Source organism: Arachis hypogaea, chromosome 3, assembly GCF_003086295.3.
Source record: "Arachis hypogaea cultivar Tifrunner chromosome 3, arahy.Tifrunner.gnm2.J5K5, whole genome shotgun sequence".
Classification (NCBI taxonomy): Eukaryota; Viridiplantae; Streptophyta; class Magnoliopsida; order Fabales; family Fabaceae; genus Arachis; species Arachis hypogaea.
In genome coordinates, this window is record NC_092038.1 from 29,870,645 (window position 1) to 29,888,738 (window position 18,094).

An 18,094-nucleotide genomic window follows, 5' to 3' on the forward strand; every position below is an offset into this window, starting at 1 on the left:
TAATGACAAGATAAATTAATAATTTCTAAAAAAGGAAAACAAGAAGATAAAGGCAATTTACGCTAATGAATCAAATCCCTACCAAAATTACGCAAATTTTCCAAACTTAAAAAGGCTCCCTGAATATCCAAATAGGGTTCTCTATACGAATCGAACTGATAAATTCGATTAACACAAATACGTAGTAAATCGAAACCAGAGAAGTCTAATTATAAATGAAACATTCCCTTACCCTATAAATCGAATCTAACGGATCCAAATCAGGTTAGCTTACTATTTTAAGCAAACTAGGGTTATCAAATCCATTGAATTCGGTGTATGATGATGCGTAGCCCTTTAGGTACAACGAAGTCATTTATAGTCGATATAATATGTTAGGCACCATTCGGTTTCATCCTTGTGCAATGCGAAAATGGCGAAGAATGTTTAAGGCTCGTTTGATAAAATTTTATGATTTGAAAATAAGCTATTCAATTAAATTGTAAATGATAATGGCTTTAAATAAACTTTTAGCATTTACTCTTGATGGATTAATCCATTTAACCAAACTTTTAAACCCTTTTTTTTAAAAAGTGTTTTGCATAAAATGAAATAACTTTCTTGGCGTAAAATATAAATAAATTTATTAAAAATATACTTACTCAAATTTCAAAGATAAGACTCTTCTACATAATTAACAATGTAAAGGTTATTTTATTTCTTGCGAGCAATTAACAAAATAATCAAATATACATGTAAATACTTATGTTTAAACCCACAATTTAAAATAAATTACTCTATATTATCAATAATAATTTAAAGGCCAAAAAATTATTTTATTTCACATATTCCAAAAAAAAATCTAACAACATATTCAGTTACGATACTTCTTGAATAGTTATTTATTTATTAACTTAAAAATAGCATGTAAACTAACGTATATTAGTACTCTTTTTAAGTACTCTTAGTAATAAGATTATTATGTACGAATTGTTAACCATTTTTTTTGGGACAAAGTGAGTCCAGAAAGTGCTTATCTATAATAATCATGGAAACAATAGCAAGATTATTGAGACTACTTAAAAAGTGTAGTGAAAGAGTATGTCAAGTGAATACGGTCTATAATAAAGTTGGCATGGTATATGTTTAGTTCTCCCTCTTATAGAAATATTTTCACAAGTTATTAATTTGTCCTTATTAAGATTAAAAATTTAGTATAACTTGATATATTAATAAATATATACATTTATTAATTTTTTAATATCTATATTGATTATAATATTTTTAAAATCAAATAAAATTATTTCTTAAACACAACTATTATCAGTCATGCTTATGCAACATTTTCTTTAAAATTATCTTTTAAAAAAACATTTCAAAAAAAATTTATCCAAAACAAAAACTTCATTTTTAAAAGTTTCTTTTAAAAATGCATTTCCGCCCGAGGAATTAATCACTAATTGCCATACCTGAATGGGTGGAAAAAATAAAACTTATTTCATGAGGAAATAAAAATTGAATATTGGCTTCAATGGGGACCATTTGATTTGATTGCGCAGTTGCCAAGGTTTTATTCTGCATGACCATTGTTGCTTTGGGACCACGCTTGTGCAGGAGTCACGTGAGTGTGACAGATACACAAGGAAGAATTGAAATGGACAGTAACCTAGCTTAATAAGGCATCTAACTAGTCAGTTTAGGCTGAGAGAGAAACAAATCCATGGTTAAATTAAGTTGTATGAGTGTGCCACCGACATTGCTGGACCTACCAATGTTGTTACTACAAATACCCATTATTTGGATGTCACATAGCGGAGAGAAGTCTTTGCTGTCCTTTTTTGGTTCTTGTTGAGGGTTAGGGAGGATGTGGTTCCCTTTTTATTTGGTTAAGGTAGGCAAACAACCTGGTATTTACACCTCATGGATTCATTGCAAAGCCCAGGTCGACGGTGTTTGCAACGCTATTTTCAAGGGTTTTCGTTCACGCGAGGAAGCACTGAAATGGCTTCACACCGTGAAGAGGTGGTTGTGGAGAGATTGGCCCCTGATGACAGTGATCGTGTGTTCAGTTCGACGACGGACTTCGTCAGGGAGAGACAATTCTCTCCTCAAGCAGGTGCTGTCTCATTTGGGGAGTCGTCATAGTCGGATACTGTTGTTCGAAGGTAATATTTCTAACTATGCGAGGATGGTTTGCGTGCGTGGTGTAAAATTTGAAGTTCCTAATTTGAGCGTGTTGCGTTGTCCTTGTATGAAGGGGTGCATGGCAGGCGGAAGACTTCCTCTATGTCGAGAATATGGAAATGTTACTAGCATGAGTGTGTGCTTCAATTGGTGTTGGGCCTTTCCTGTTTTATCGACGAGATACCAGTGCGCCGGACATGGGTCCACTGGTGGGGTTTGCTATGGTTCTTCCTTCAAATCCTCAAGACTTGGCCATAACAGCTGATGACAAGCTAAGCATGTTTGAGCAGGATGCTCGGGAGGACGCTGCGTTTCGAAGGATTCAAGGGGTGTTAAATACGACAGGAAAGAAGATACTAGACTATAACTACCGCGTCATGATGCGTGTTCAGAAGCAGCTTGAGGACCTACGCCATCAACACGCATACAGGGATCGTGACCGCATATATCAACTTGAGATGGAGAATGCCACTTTGAAGGATCAGGTTGCCGTATTCAACATGTTAATATGAGAGCATCTTCAAGTGTCATGGTTAAAATTGTATCCACATGGACAGTTTCAAGGTAGATTTTCTGTGACTTAACTATAATGTTTAGTCAATGAGTTACGTGAGCGTTTAGGGTGGATAGTTACATGTATTGCCAAGCATGTAAATTACATATGGTTCTTGTTTAGTGTATCATCCATGATGCTGCAGCTTTTTGGTTGGGAGTAGTCCAATCAATGTGAGTGTTAATTATTTTGTGCCACTCTACTGGGACGAAAAAACCTTTAACATTGGTGTTAACGCGTTATAATATGTGTTTTTATTCCTGTTAAAAATGATAAGTTAAATAAAAAATTAACTACGAGTAATCAACAAAATATAAGGAAAAATTTTTCTAAATGACCGTTAGAAAGATTTAATTATTAATATGGATTTTTAATACCAAAATTATTAAGAAGGATTAAATCTTTTTTAATATTTATGATATTTTAAAAAAAGCACCAACTCTTGAGATAATTATATCATTAATTAATTTTTTTATTTATTTTTCATATTTTTATGTTAATAAGTTTCATTTCACCCGAAATTTTAGTAATTTTTATTATTTTTTATTTTTTTATTTCTGTGATCTTCAATATTTTTTTCTATTGTTAATTAGAGAAAAAAGGATGAAAGATCACAAAAATAAATAAAATAAATAAAAATAAATAAATAACTACTGAAAATTATTAAAATTTTAGGAAATATATACACCCTAACAGCAAACTTTTCGATGGAGTCCAACGAGGTCATCAACACGGGGTCACCATAGATCGACCTGAACTGAGATAGTAGCTCGTTATTCCTAAACTCCCGAAGAAGGAGCTCAAGGTTTTGGACAAGTTCTAGCATTGTGTGCTTTGATTGAAGAAACCTCTTCACCACGCTGTTAATGCCCTCACGCCGCGATGTTGTCCTGAATCCAGCACAAAACTTATCACGCAAGTATGCGCTGGCCCACATCTCCCTCTTCCTATACACCTGGTTCCCTCACAAGGTGTCATTCAATCCATACTCAACCGATGCTTCGGCCCACTCGGTCTCAAAGTCATCGACCCCATGTCTGCATACAACCACCTGTTGAATAACTGGCGTAAAGCCACGTCCTTGACGTTAGATGTAACTTTCTTCTCAATGTGCCATGCACAAAGTCGATGGGTTGCATCTGGAAAAACTTTTCGAACAGCCTCCCGGATCGAATCATCTCCGTCAGTAACAACAACCGATGGCACTTTGTTGCACATGACCTCCAAAAAATTCTTTAGCAGCCATGTATATGATGTGATGCTCGTGTCTAACACCAACCCAAACCCAAATATATAAGTTTGCTTGTGATTATTACAGCCAGAAATAATAACTAGCGGCCTGTTATACTTGTACTTCTTATATGTTGAGTCGAATGCAAAGACATCGCCGAAGTACTAGTAGTCAAGCCTACTTCCACTGTCCACCCAGAATACATTCGCAAGCATGTCATCCACAGTAATATTATACCGCGCCATAGACATCGGGTCGCATCAACTTTTCCCTCCAGGTACACTATAGCCGAATTCTTATCCCTGTCGGTTATTCTAGCATGCCTACTCCTGTCAACGTAGTTATAAGCATTCTTCTTCAGGAAACCAACTAGAGAATACCCATCGGCAATGCCAGCCAGGTACTGCATCATCTTCGATGTCAAGATTCCACACCCTTGCATCCCATTTATTTAAGCTTTTGCCGCTTCTGTCATGGACTGAAAATTTGGAATTAGCTGGACCATGCCATGATGTGTGAGCACATGGTTGTGCTTCGTGATAACCTTCTTCACCCTCCAGATGTTATTGCTCCTGTAAAGGTATATTCACATCCTCGCCTCACAATTTGTCATTGTCTCCAGCTTGTGAGGCATCTTCCTATCCACCCGATTATAATGTTTCCTATGTCTAAGCCCTTTCCTATTGCAAAAAAATCTTTGCCTAATTAGGTTCTCTCCTCCATCCTTAAACATATTCCCTTTACAAATTCCAAAACCATGAAACCTACCGAACTTCTGATAGAAATCATATGCATTTTCTTCCGTTAGAAGTACCTTTCTTAATATGTTGTCATCAGAAAGAGAAGCAACATCGCCATAATCAACACCATCGTCACTCCGTGTGTACAACACATCTTCCAAGTTGATTGTTGCCATCTACAAATTCACTTGCATAAGTCGTGACACACACAATCATAACACACCAAAACCAAGTACTATAGATATTCTCTTATGTACATTTATAGGTATCGTTAAACTCGTGCATACCTGAATCCCTAAACCCAACCTACTTCAATGTCTACCCACTAAATGATATTACCTAAATCCAACACCACAGAGTCTTAACACAGGCCTAATCTATATCTGCACAAACACATACTAACATACCCACTGCCGGCCAAAATCGGGCTAACATTGCAAGATATTTTGTATTGGTCAAAATCTAGAACGCAGAACATACAGGTCACAATTCAAAAGCCACATTAAATCAAATTAGGGATTTATATACATCATCAATAAACCCCTGGGAATGGAATCATAATCACTAGCAGCTAAATATCACCCTTCAAATTCCTATAGATAGAGGCACCAGAACTTACCAATCGCGCAAGACTCTGAACATGTATGAGATGCCCTCCAGTGCTGGCCAGCTGATGAAAACCACTGTATCCAATATCCTTCAGGGACAAGGACATCCATATCCCAACTGTTGCACCGTCCGATTATTATGGCTAGGGTTCCCACGCTCCTTCCCTTCAACCGTGCTTGATGAATGTGTTTCCCTCTCAAGGTTTCCTTTCCACATTTACAGTGACATTTTCTTATGTTAATCTAGATTCAAGAACCTCTGCCTCCGACCCGATATCCTATTTTTACTCATGTTAACTTGTTCTTTGTTACTGGGTCCGCATCAATAAGGCTTACTTTGGCTCCTTGGTCATTTAAACAAATGTCAACACAAAACAAACCTTCACTCAACAATAAAGCCCAACTTGCATAGCCCAACACTGTCGAAAAATCCCATTGGCCCACCAACTATGTTCTCCAAAAAATTATTTAACCACTTCCTTCCATTAACAATGACACTTAGCAACTAATCCTCTGCAACTTATATGACCCACATCTGAAAAGCACTTCTCTTTCCATCTTGTGTCAGGAATTCTTTGTTCGTATTGACTGCCCAGGTCCATCTAATACCACACGTGTCGTGCGATGGATACATGCATATGGCATCTATACCTCTGGATGTTTCCTTCAATCCATACCATAGCCTTTGCCTATAAAAGAAGAGATAAAGAGATTCAATTGTTTGTTTAATTTTGTTAACAGAAAAAGTTATTATAATTTTCCCAAATAAAAAATCTCTTGTGCGATAAATAATTTATGGCTTTCCATACAATTGCACGAGTCAAGTGCTAGTAATAATAAATAAATAGATAGATAAATATGTGTGTTGTTGGGAGGTGGGGTATTATTTGAATATAGTCCAACCCAACATAGCAAAAAAATTACCAAACTTAATTACCTGCAAATCACTCTCGACATAACTTGTTAGTTTGCTCACAAAAGATAGCACAATATATTCTTGGTAATTATGTTTTATTAGCTATAAATATCAAGTCAAATCAGGCACTAAGAAAGCATTTGGTAAGGGACATTGAGATTGAGACTAAGAAACTAAAATTCTGTATTATGGATTTGTTTGGGTGATCTTATGGAAAAGTAAAAATAATTTTATGTTTGGATATCTCATGCAAAAAGATCTTCTTATCTATCAATTATGTTTGGGCATAACAATATATTAGCACTTTTAAAGAAAAAAGATGTAAATTGCAGCTTTTTAGAAAAGATATTTTTTTAATTTTTCTAGTCCTTTTACTTTTACTACTAGAAATTTGGAAATACGCTAAAAAATAAAAAAGATATTTTTTCATTGAAAAAATATCTTTTTTTTATCAAGATAATGACATCCAAATAAGTACTATATTTGGTGACTAGAGACTATAACTAAAATTTCAGTCTCTATTTTCAAAATTTCAATCTTTTCAATACCTCAAAAAATGAAAACACATAAAATTAAAATTTTTAAAACTTTTCACTCTGCCACCACCCATCACCAAACTATAACCATCATTCCTCTGCTATCACTGAACTATAACCATTACATCTCTATCATTATTGAATTCAACCACCACCTACAACTATTATACCAAAAATAAATTCAATCATCTTAAGATTTTAAAATCAAAATAGAAAAAAAAAGAATAGAAGCGAGCCCAAAACCTTTAGGTGAGAAGGAAAAACTATACCATTTGACTTATAACTCGTTGGCGTCATTGTTCTCTGATATCACTATATAAGCTTTTCAAATAAAAATTTAAAAATTTGAAAACTAACAAAATTTATTGTTTTTTTTATCAGTTTAATGATTAATTCAATTTTTTTAATTTAATAATGTATTTTTAATCTATGCTTTTAAATATTAACAAGGGGCAATTCACCTAAATAAAACAAATGGACTAAATATTTACCCAAATACAACAATTGAAAACTGATTACTTACTTGTCCTATTTTTATTATATGTAAACCGTCGAACCACCTTCCACTTTTTACAAAAATATGTAAACTGTGGTACCCCTTCCACAGTTTATCAACAATGTAAAAAACACATAAACTGTGGTATTCCTTCCACGGTTTATGAATAATAAGCATGCATACATAATCCGTTCTACCCTTTCTACAGTTTATAAGGAGTAAAAACTTTATATATACTCGGTGAAATCAATTGTATAGAAGAGTATCATTTTTACAATGGCAAGTGAAGAAGAGAGTTTACTAGTGCTAGTGCATTACTCTGGAAAAATTCATAGAAGCAAGAGATATGATGTGAAGCTCACTGACAAAGAATCCTTGAGTGTATTTATCAGTTCATTAAATACGTTGTCAGATCTAAAGAACAGCATATTGTAGAAGCTTGGGATATTTGGGAGCAAGTGGGTGAAGAAGTTATTTTATAACATCCCTATCGCAGTTGTGCCAACCGGTGTGAAGTATGATACGTTTGTGATAGCGTTCGATGAAGATCTTCGGATTCTGTTTCATTGTCGTAGGAGTTTTTCAGAGGTCTGAATACGCATACTTCAAATCATTAGCATAAACCAAACAAAAAGTGCAATCATAAAAATCAATCAATTGCACAATTCACAATAGCAAAATCAAGAACTCAAAAAAAAACTAACAAATTCAACACGTCTTTTTATGTTCATATGGAACTGACTTTATCATCCCATGGCCATACTATCCTTAACCGCCATGACTGCAGCAGGAGCACCGCCTCCAGCAGTGCTGCCAGCAACCTCACCATCCTTATCATCGGGATACCGTATAATGAAACTGAAGACAGTGCACCTTTGAATCAAGCCCCAAAACCTTGACAGTCCACCTAAAGACACTATCAATAAGATTAGCTTTAAGGCAAACTTCAAGTAACTATCTTCTACTTGTAATCACTGTCATTGTTAAAAGAAAAATATATCTAAATCCTCAATTGCAACATGAATAAACAACCCAAGCAATTTGAGATAATAATAAAATTCTTGGTTATAGCTTTAGCAAACCACATCACAGGAAAGCAAAACTGATTATAGTCTTATATTTGTAAATATATGTTCACAAAAAAAATTAACAGTGACATTCTCAAATGTTGATATGTAATTCTTAGTTGCTGGACATAGCCAAAGGGGGAGGATTTTTCTGCACTCCAAACTAATCAAGTTCTTTTTCAATGCTCAAATATGCAATAAAGAAAAACATAAAATCTTAACTAAAAATATGTAAATCGTCAACTTAATGCTAGCTGCTCTTTCTTATTAACTACCCCTCCATTCATTAACTAACTTCTTAATCTTCCAATCTAAAGTTAGAACAAATGAAGCAAAATTCAAAGAGTTTATAGCCATTTAATCAAGCATATAACATGCAAAGAATATAGCTTAAAAACAGGTATATTCTTGAGGATTCCATCACACAAATCAACATCACAGAGAACATAGGATATGATTTCAGAATCTATTTAACTGATATGATCATCCATCTATATATACCCAAAAACTGTGATTCTTAGTGTTTAATCTATACCTAGTTTGTTCTCCCCTCCATTGCATATATATCATTATGAAATTACGATAATAATAATTGTGTACTAAGTAATTATCAAACGGAAACACCAAGTCATAGAGAATAGAGAATAACACATCTCTAACATTTAATAATAAAAACAAAATACATCATGTTCAATATTTTATCCAAAAGATGTTTACCTATCCAATTCAACTGAGGGTGCCACTTGATTGGCCTTATTTGGGGCTTCTTGCTTTTTCTGACTTACCTCATGGAATTTCTGAAACAATAGCATAACACAAATAATATAATAATTAAAAATCAGATTATTAGTAGCACAACAACTACGTCATCTCCAAAGATCAATATAATGGTGCAAATTAAACGGTGAACAGCTTAAGCTATATCATCTAAGCAGAAAATAAAATGATACAAATTGAATACACATAAGAGTTCAGATCAGAGGGAGAGGAACAACACAAAAGGCAAGAGAGAGCAATTAAAAACTTTCAGCAATAGCACAAAATTAGGATGAATACATCTCTTATTATCTCTGCCTTCTCTCCTCTCCTAAACCACAATGAAGCAGCTACATCCAAGTCACCAAAACAAAAAAGCAGCTACATCCAAGTTCATTATAGCCAGGATACACAAAAAAGATGTGATTGAACTATAGTACACAGGCTAATAGAATCACCTGAAAATTTAAGTTTATGATCTCTTGTCTAATATAATGCTAATAATCAATTAGTTAACTAAAAAATGTTTGTTTTACATATAGTGACCTGTTTTTCAAATTTCAATTAGTTACCTAAAAAATGTTTGCTTCTCAAAATGGGGGAAAGAAAATCTATATAATTTTCAGGTTGTTATAGTTATAGAAAATAGTCAAGAGCATGGTTCAATGATTAAGAAACTGCCAACAAACCATAACATAGAACTGCAGCAATGGTATATATTGAGTTTACAGAAATTGCTCAGCAAGTAAAAATTGGAAAGCTACATTCATTATGCACATATAGCAGAAGAAAAAGTAAATTAAAGCAAATAATTTATGAACTATGATTAGTATTATTGCTGCATATTCACAAAATACTACAAGTAATACATGACTTTAACCATCATATTTATCGGTTAGAAGATTTTGCTAACAGGGGATAGAGTAAACTAAAATACTAATAATACCACACTACAAAAATACAGTGCCGGAACACTTACCAAAACATTGTACGGGAGCTCCGGCGTTTCCTCTAATTGCATCTCGAACTCCAATGGCATTTTCTGTAACTTTTTTTAAAAAGAAAATAACTATCTGTTTTTAAAGAAGAAAAATTACCTCTGCTGCACCACCGACGACCGAAGCTCTACATTCTTTTGACTGAAGTCATCAACTTGTTGCCAGCTGTTCCTTCTTCTCTTACGGTAGTAGCACCAGTCACCGTGCCACTATTCTTTCTCCTTCCAGCTGCATCAACAGCCACCGCCACCTCTAATTTATTTTTGTCATCTTTACTACTTGCCGGAAACAGATTCGGAGACTCTGTCATCGTCTTGTTTTTACGCTCTCCTAACCCGCAACACTGAGCACGCCCATTCTATATCTTCTATGCCAGTTACTGTTTCCATCACCGGTGATCTTGTTCTTTTTTCTTTTAAAGAGAGAGAGAGCCGAAGTAGAAAGAAAGAAGCAGAGAGAGAGAGAGAGAGACGGAAAATCAAGCATAGAACTTGGAAGATTTAAATTATAAAACCCTAAGTTTAAATTTATTCACTCAGTTCTGATTTGGAATGTTCATTCAAATCTTGTGTTTGAAATTTAAATTCCAACCCCAAAAGAGAAAGAACCCGCTCATAGCCAAAATCTCCTTCTCAACTTTCTTTTGTCAAAAACACTTTTTTTCAGAGCTACTGAGTTGATAGTTTGGCAGCTGCAATGTCTATTTTACCCATTAACGTTTTAATGTTTACATTTCACTTTTTAGGTTGTCAATGTAATTTTACTTGCTCCGACACGTGTCATTTAACTGGTCATGACACTTGTCAATCACCTAAACATGCACTAGTTGCTTATTATATATTAATAGATTTGGTCCATTTATTTTATTTAGGTGAATTGGCCGTTAATAAGTGATGAAAAAAATGGCTCAATTTTTTGGAAATTGGGGGCATGTGTGTGCTTTGCTCCGATATGGTTTAGGGGTGAAACAGACATATTTGTGGGACAGCTTTTTTGTCAGTGTGGGCAGAAGAAAATCGGACCATGCGTTTTCTTTGAATTTTAAATTTTTAGTAACAAATCGAAGGGTCCGATTTGTTTGGGTGAGAGATAAAAATTCGTATGCATGAAATCGGACCCAACGATATCACAAGGAAGAATTTTGCATGCATATCGCAGGGTCCGAGTTCGCTGGTGAGGGTATGAGTTTGGCAACAATGAACTCGGACCCTCCGTTTTTGTGAGAGCTTGAGGGAACTCGGATGGTCCGAGTTCGTGGACCAAGTTTTTTTTATTTTATTGTTTAACCTAGTCGAAGGGTCCGATTTCAGTAAAGATGATGATATAAAAGTGTGAGGTGAACTGGTTGGAGCCTTGTGCCGTCTTCCTCCTTCGAGCAGCTTCTTCTTTCTTCTTTCTGGTTCAGTTTTAACTTTGGAAGTCTAGTAGTTAGAATTAATGTTGTCTTTTTTGTGGTGAGTGAGGAAAAATGAGTGATAGAGTATTACTTAAAATATACTATTTTGGTCAGATTTTGTTACAAACGACTGAAGGAGTTAAATTTATTTGTGAAAATCCGCTAGATATTGTCATTCTTTTTATTATCTCATTTGAAGAGCTGAAAGGTATAATATGTGAAAAGATTGATTCTGAGAGGGCAAGAAAGATATCGTGTATACTATACAGATATCCCATTCCGGTGTTTGGCGGATTCGTCCAGTATCAAACCAAATATGTGACGGACAAAGCGAGCATGCAGGAGATGTTTTCAATGTATATTGAAAACCGGTCTCAGATCTCGTTCATCGGGTTGTATGTTGAGTTTGAACAATCTGAGGCTGACCGCAATATTCTACGGGAAGATTATAATAGTGACAGTGAAGAAGAGTTCGAAAGCAACTATGAATTTGTTGCTCCAAATGGAGATGAAGATCAAGGTGACGGAACCATGGCCCCAGATGTGACAGAAGTGGCAAATGCACTCGTGAACAAAGTTCCGTTTGAGGAGCCATCCTTCATGCGAGTTTTAGACCTGGAAGCCATGCATGTTCCAGAATTTCCAGAATATATGACTGCAGGTACGTAAACGTGGTGTTAGTCCTATTTTAGTTAGACATTGATTGAGTTATGAGGAAGCAAGGTTAGCTCTATTTGATATTTTTTTTTACTTTTATATGCTAGAGGTATTAATTAGAAAATAATAATTAAATTGTCCATAGTATGGTTATTACCAATTGCATGACTTTGTAATAATATTTTGCACTGATTCTATCCTTGTTACGGTTCAAACACCATGAATCAGACCGGTTCGGTCCAGTTGATTGGTTTGCCAGTTGAACCAGCTTGACCGGTCCGGTTCGTTTTTGTATGCCGGTCGAACTGGCAAATCCGGTATGGTTTTTAAATATGCTGCTGCTGTTATTTAATTGTCTGGAGTGACATCATAACATGTTGTTAGGTTTGAAGTTATAGCGTACTGGATTCAGTTAAATTTGATTAACCTTTACAATCGTTTTTGAAATATGTACATGTTAATGAAATTTTTGTTGTGCTTGTTGTCCCAGCAGAAATTCCTATTGTAGAAGACGGTGAATTTCGCGTAGGTATGGAGTTCAGTTCAAGAGAAGCTGTTATTAAGGCGATAAAGGACTATAGCATACGATTAAGCGTAGACTACAGGTTGTTTGAGTCTGAGCCGTTGACATTTTATGCCAAGTGTACACAGTATGGGTCAGGATGTGATTGGCTTATTAGGGTAAGCTTGATCAGCAGGAAGTACTGTTGGGTTATAAGGAGGTATAATGGTAGTCACACATGTACAAGAGCCACCATTTCACAGGATCATTCGAAGCTGGATTCTATCACAATTGCAGAAGCAATAAAGCCACTGGTTGAGTCTGACCCATCCTTAAAGGTAAAATCGGTTATAGCAGAAGTCCAATCGAAGTTCAACTTCACCGTCAGTTACCGGAAAGCATGGTTGGTTAAGCAAAAGGCAGTTGGAAAAATATTTGGTGGTTGGGAGGCATCTTATGAAGCGTTGCCAATATGGTTTGAGGCCATACGTCATAAGGAGCCATCAGCTGTTGTCCATTTTGAGACTATGCCTGCATATCAATGCGATGAGTTGGTGGGGGATATTCGGGTCATGCATCGTGTATTTTGGAGTTATTACCCTTGTATTAGGGCATTCAGACATTGTAAGCCAATTGTCCAAGTAGATGGGACTCACTTGTACGAAAAGTATAAGGGTTGTTTGCTTGTGGCAGTTTCACAAGATGGCAACAACAATATCGTCCCAATTGTATTTGCTATTGTGGAGGGAGAGACCTCTGATGCATGGCATTTTTTCCTTAGTAACCTGCGTCAACATGTTGTAACTCGTGATGGTGTGGGTCTAATATCCGACAGGCATGAATCCATAAATGCAGCTGTGGAATGCAGTAACGGAGTGTGGTCACCTCCAAGAGCTTTTCATATGTTTTGCATCCGGCATATAGAGTCAAACTTTTTGAGAAAGTTTAAGGCACCGTACCTCCAAAAATTGGTTGTCAACATCGGTAACCATTTATGAAATTTAAGCAATTTATCAATATATTTTCCTTACGGAAATCCATTGACCTCCATTCCTTTGCTTTGCATATGTTGTTATCTACCAGGATATTCTAGGACGGTGCGGGAGTATGAGGTGCGTTACCAGAGGTTAAGGGAACGTGGTGAGGCATACACAAACTGGTTAAACCGCATTCCTCGCGAGCAGTACGCATTGGCCTTTGATGGTGGGTACCGATGGGGGCACATGACAATGAATCTTGTGGAGTGCATCAATTCAGTGTTGAAGGGTGCACGCAATCTCCCCATTACTGCTCTTGTCAAGGCAATATTCTACAGGTTAAATAAGTTATTCACCCGAAAAAGAGCGGAGGCGAAAGCAAGGATCAATGCTGGCCATGTATTTTCTGATATCGTGACCTTGAAGTTGCATGCAAACCAACTTGCATCAGGAAATATTCAGGTTATTTGCTTTGACCGCCAAAATGAGGTCTTTGAGATTCGTGAGATGCCAAGCAGACTGGAGTTTGCAGTCGATCTACGTGGCCTACGATGTGACTGCGGTGAGTTCCAGGTGGACATGATCCCCTGCAAGCATGTATTCGCATGTTGTGCCAATCAGCGACTGGATTGGCAACTGTACGTGCATGATGTCTATAAGATGGACCAAGTGCGGCGGTGTACCGAGCAAGGTTTAGGCCACTAGGTAATCCGGCTACATGGCCTGCTTACAACGGACCTCGGTTCATACCGAATCCGTACCTAAGACGGGTAACGAAAGGTCGCCCAAGGATGACGCGCTTTCTGAATGAGATGGACACGCGGATGTTACGTCGTCCTAGGTGATGTACTCTATGCGGGGCTGAAGGACATAGTCGTAGCAGATGCCGTCAGACAGCTGGTACAAACACCAACAGAGGTGCCCCATAGGTTCACAGACTTAAGATGAGATTGTATAATATAACCTGAATGAGCAAATATATGTAACATGACCTACTATTTGTAACCTTATAATTTATGACAATCTAGTATTATCACATATCTGTGGCCTTATATAATTTGATGGTTAATACATCACTACATCAAAATCTGTATGAGCATATTAAGATTTTATGAAACATTGTTACATACTCCAGATGATTAAAACATTAATAATATCACTACAACATATTCACAATAAAAATACAATATAATATGACCATTAGTGCTATTTATTATTACATAATGTCCAACACAAAGAAATTACTCTAAACATTACAAAGTCCACTAAAAACTACATTAAGTCATTAGTACATACTTTCCAACATATACAAAATACCAAAAAAAAAATAAACAACTACTTTCTCATTTCCCACTTTACATCCTTCACAAAGTTCTTGCATTTCTTGGCCGCTTTTTTAAAGACAAAAGGAGTGAAACGATTAGCGCTCCGACGTGAGGGATCAATCCGTAGATTGTAACCTTTGATGTTGTCATCCGGACTGAGCGCCTGACCTGTATACAATAAAGGAATAAACAACTAGCTGCAGCATATTACATATTCATAACCAACATATACACAACAAATCAAGAAGAAAAAGCCAAAAAGAGAGGCCAATTTTGCTAACAATATAAATTCAAATATGGAAAACATAAAGTAAAATATTTAACATAATACCATCGTTACGAGATTCTTCATCCTCATCAAACTCTTCAATATCTTCCTCCTCATCGGTTTCTCGTTCGAGTGTGTTAGTGTCTTCCTCAATAAGTCCCATGTTAAGACGGCTAGGATTTTGACTATTAAGGACGACCCGTCCACCATCACTCCTACTAGAGTCAACAGATACGAACCCTCCAGAAGCAACGGATGAGGTATGGCCTGGATACCTGGCATCCAATGAATACCTGCCTGGCATGAAATCAGGTTGATGGCCATACTGTGACCGTGCTGCATCTGCAGCCATGAACCCAAGCAACTGGCTAAAAGAACCTCCTTCACCTGGATCAAACTGTGACATACCCCAATATTTTTGCTGCGTTGGAAATGATGGGGTGAACTGTGTCTGAGGTAGATACTGGGTTGAGGGCTGAGGTTGTTCTTGTTGAGGCGGATTTGGAAGTGATATTTGTGGCTCCTGATCTTCATTGTCCTCATCCATATCCTGACTACCCTCATCTGAATCCTGATTACCCCCTTCCATATCATCATTACCCACATCCATGTCCTAGTTACCTTTATCATTCTCCTCACCCACAACATTCGACAAGGATAAGCGGTTTCCATATTTTGTACGGTACCAGTTCATGTAACTATCCAAAGGATGCTGTGAAGGCATGGGAAGCTCATCAAGAACGTAGTGATACCTGTTTGTCCAATGCATCACCCATTTTGAATGACTCGGTGCCGTGGCCCAGTTAAGATTCTTAGGACCAGTCAGAACCTCTCCATGCGCCTTAGCCAAATTCTGCTCTGGATTAGGTACTCCCTGAATGAAACCGAACTGTCGCCTGACCCTATCGGTGGCATGCCACTCGATACATTCAAATGACACTAATGGAACTGTAGCGCTCCAGACAACCGATTGCATGTAGATTTCAGCAGGAATTATGTTTGGGTCCACACGATCCACAGCATAAGCAACCCAGACAAATTGGAAAAATTCGGGATACTCATCATTACAATCCACAATTCAAATAAAAATTGAAATGCATTATGCTTTGGTAGAAAACTTGTTAAAATAAAACACACCTGTCCTTCCTGAAGTTCATCAAAGGCCTTCCTAAAGTGATTTAGCTTCAAATATCTAAATCGTCGGTCAGTACGCTCCCAGTTACGCCACCTAATATGATGTTCTCAATTAGCTCAACTGAAGCTTAAATATCAAGAAATGGGTACATTGTAACATAATATTACCTGTTTGCTAGTGGAAAACTGAGGGGTTCTCTAGGAACCGGCGATAGATATGGCAGTCGGATCCAAGCCCATCCGAGCAGAAGTGTTAGTAGACCATCTATTTCCTTACAGTTATAACGAGATGCCCTGCATAACGCCCTGTAAAGGTGTGCTAGGCATGCCGAGCCCCAACTATACTGTCCAATATTGACAAAGTCACATAATAAGGGTAGAAATTTCCAATGAACACCTGCTCCTGACTTATCCCCAAGCAGGATCGTTCCGATCAGCAACATAATGTGGCACCTAACATACCTCTGTATATTTGTTTCATCAGTCAATTCTATATTCTCTTTTAGATTCCTCAGCCACATCAGTTTTATGCAGCTACATCTACAGTCCTCCCTTCGCGGTGCAACGCCAAACTGAAGCAAACACTCCGCCTCCAAGGCTTCAAAACTACTCATAGTCATCCCTGTTACTGGATGACCATCTGTGGGAAGACCAAGAATTAAAGCTACATCTTCAAGTGTCACAGCACATTCACCAATGGGAAGGTGAAACGTATGTGTGTCTGGGTGCCAACGTTCGATTAGAGCATTTACCAATGCTTTCTGACATTGCACTATCCCAGTCTGAGACACATGATAGAACCCGGTAATTCGCAAATGATCCTCCACCCTATCGTTATACCGATCCGGAGGAACTGGATGGTTACATGTCAACATTCTTGATTTCTACAAAAAAAACATAACAACTTACCAGTCAGATAATTAACAATTACTAACTTACCATCATCAATCAATTTATTGAATCCTTATACAACTAATTCTTCTAACTTCTAAAATTATTTAATTAATCCTAAAAATTATTCATAACTGCAAATGAAACTTATTACAAACACATATATTCCTAATCGATATTCTCAACAATATTACAACATCTACAATAAAATCTAATGTTAATTACTCTTTTGTTAAACATTTATTTTCTCTGTGTAAAAAAATAGTAACAATGAGTATATGCCATCATTCATACTCTAATAACGGTAATAATTAGCTTCCTAATAATAATTACTACAATTAAAAATATTTCAATTTTCTCAATAAAATAATTATAACATGGATTAATTAAAATAACGCTACTAATCATTCAGCATTACAACTTTATTGTACTAACAATAAAATTAACATTTAACCAAAATCAATAACAGTTATATTAACCATTTAAAAACGCATTTAAATAAGATTGACTTACATATAATATACTAAAAATAAAATTAAAAAAATTACATAATCTACTACATATTACAGTCGAAAAAACAAAACATAACAACAACATAATCATAAAAGATTTTCTTATCATGATATTTTTAACTAATATTCAGTAAAAAATTTTTTAAAAAAATATAACTAATATTAAAAAATTCGTCATAATCATTCTATTTTTTTTGTTCAACTGCACCGCTAACAACAACATAATATTAAAAAATTTTCTAATCATAATTTATATATTTAATAATCTATAATATTAATTTAAACAAACCCAACAAAAATTCATAAAATAATCATAATCTTTTTATTTATGTTCTTTAACTCCATGTCTAACAACAATATAATCATAA

The 18,094-nt window shown here is 36.0% G+C and overlaps 1 protein-coding gene across 1 annotated transcript; it reads right to left on the reverse strand.

The window, feature by feature from the left end:
• Positions 1-15,802: 15,802 nt before the first annotated feature.
• LOC140183363 (serine/threonine-protein phosphatase 7 long form homolog) lies at positions 15,803-17,268 on the reverse strand. Its single transcript, XM_072231775.1, has 4 exons — positions 17,263-17,268; positions 16,492-17,207; positions 16,327-16,417; positions 15,803-16,246 (listed from the first exon to the last, which is right to left on the reverse strand). Exons 1-4 carry the CDS (start codon positions 17,266-17,268, stop codon positions 15,803-15,805), a joined length of 1,257 nt encoding a protein of 418 aa, XP_072087876.1.
• Between the last annotated feature and the right edge of the window lie 826 nt (positions 17,269-18,094).

What these genes read in the sequence shown, in the direction of transcription:
- LOC140183363 (XM_072231775.1), bottom strand. An exon ending in AGTTTTCCACTAGCAAACAG is followed by an intron (nt 16,418 to 16,491) that starts GTAATATTATGT and finishes ACATCATATTAG; the next exon opens with GTGGCGTAACTGGGAGCGTA. An exon ending in ATGAACTTCAGGAAGGACAG is followed by an intron (nt 16,247 to 16,326) that starts GTGTGTTTTATT and finishes TGTAATGATGAG; the next exon opens with TATCCCGAATTTTTCCAATT.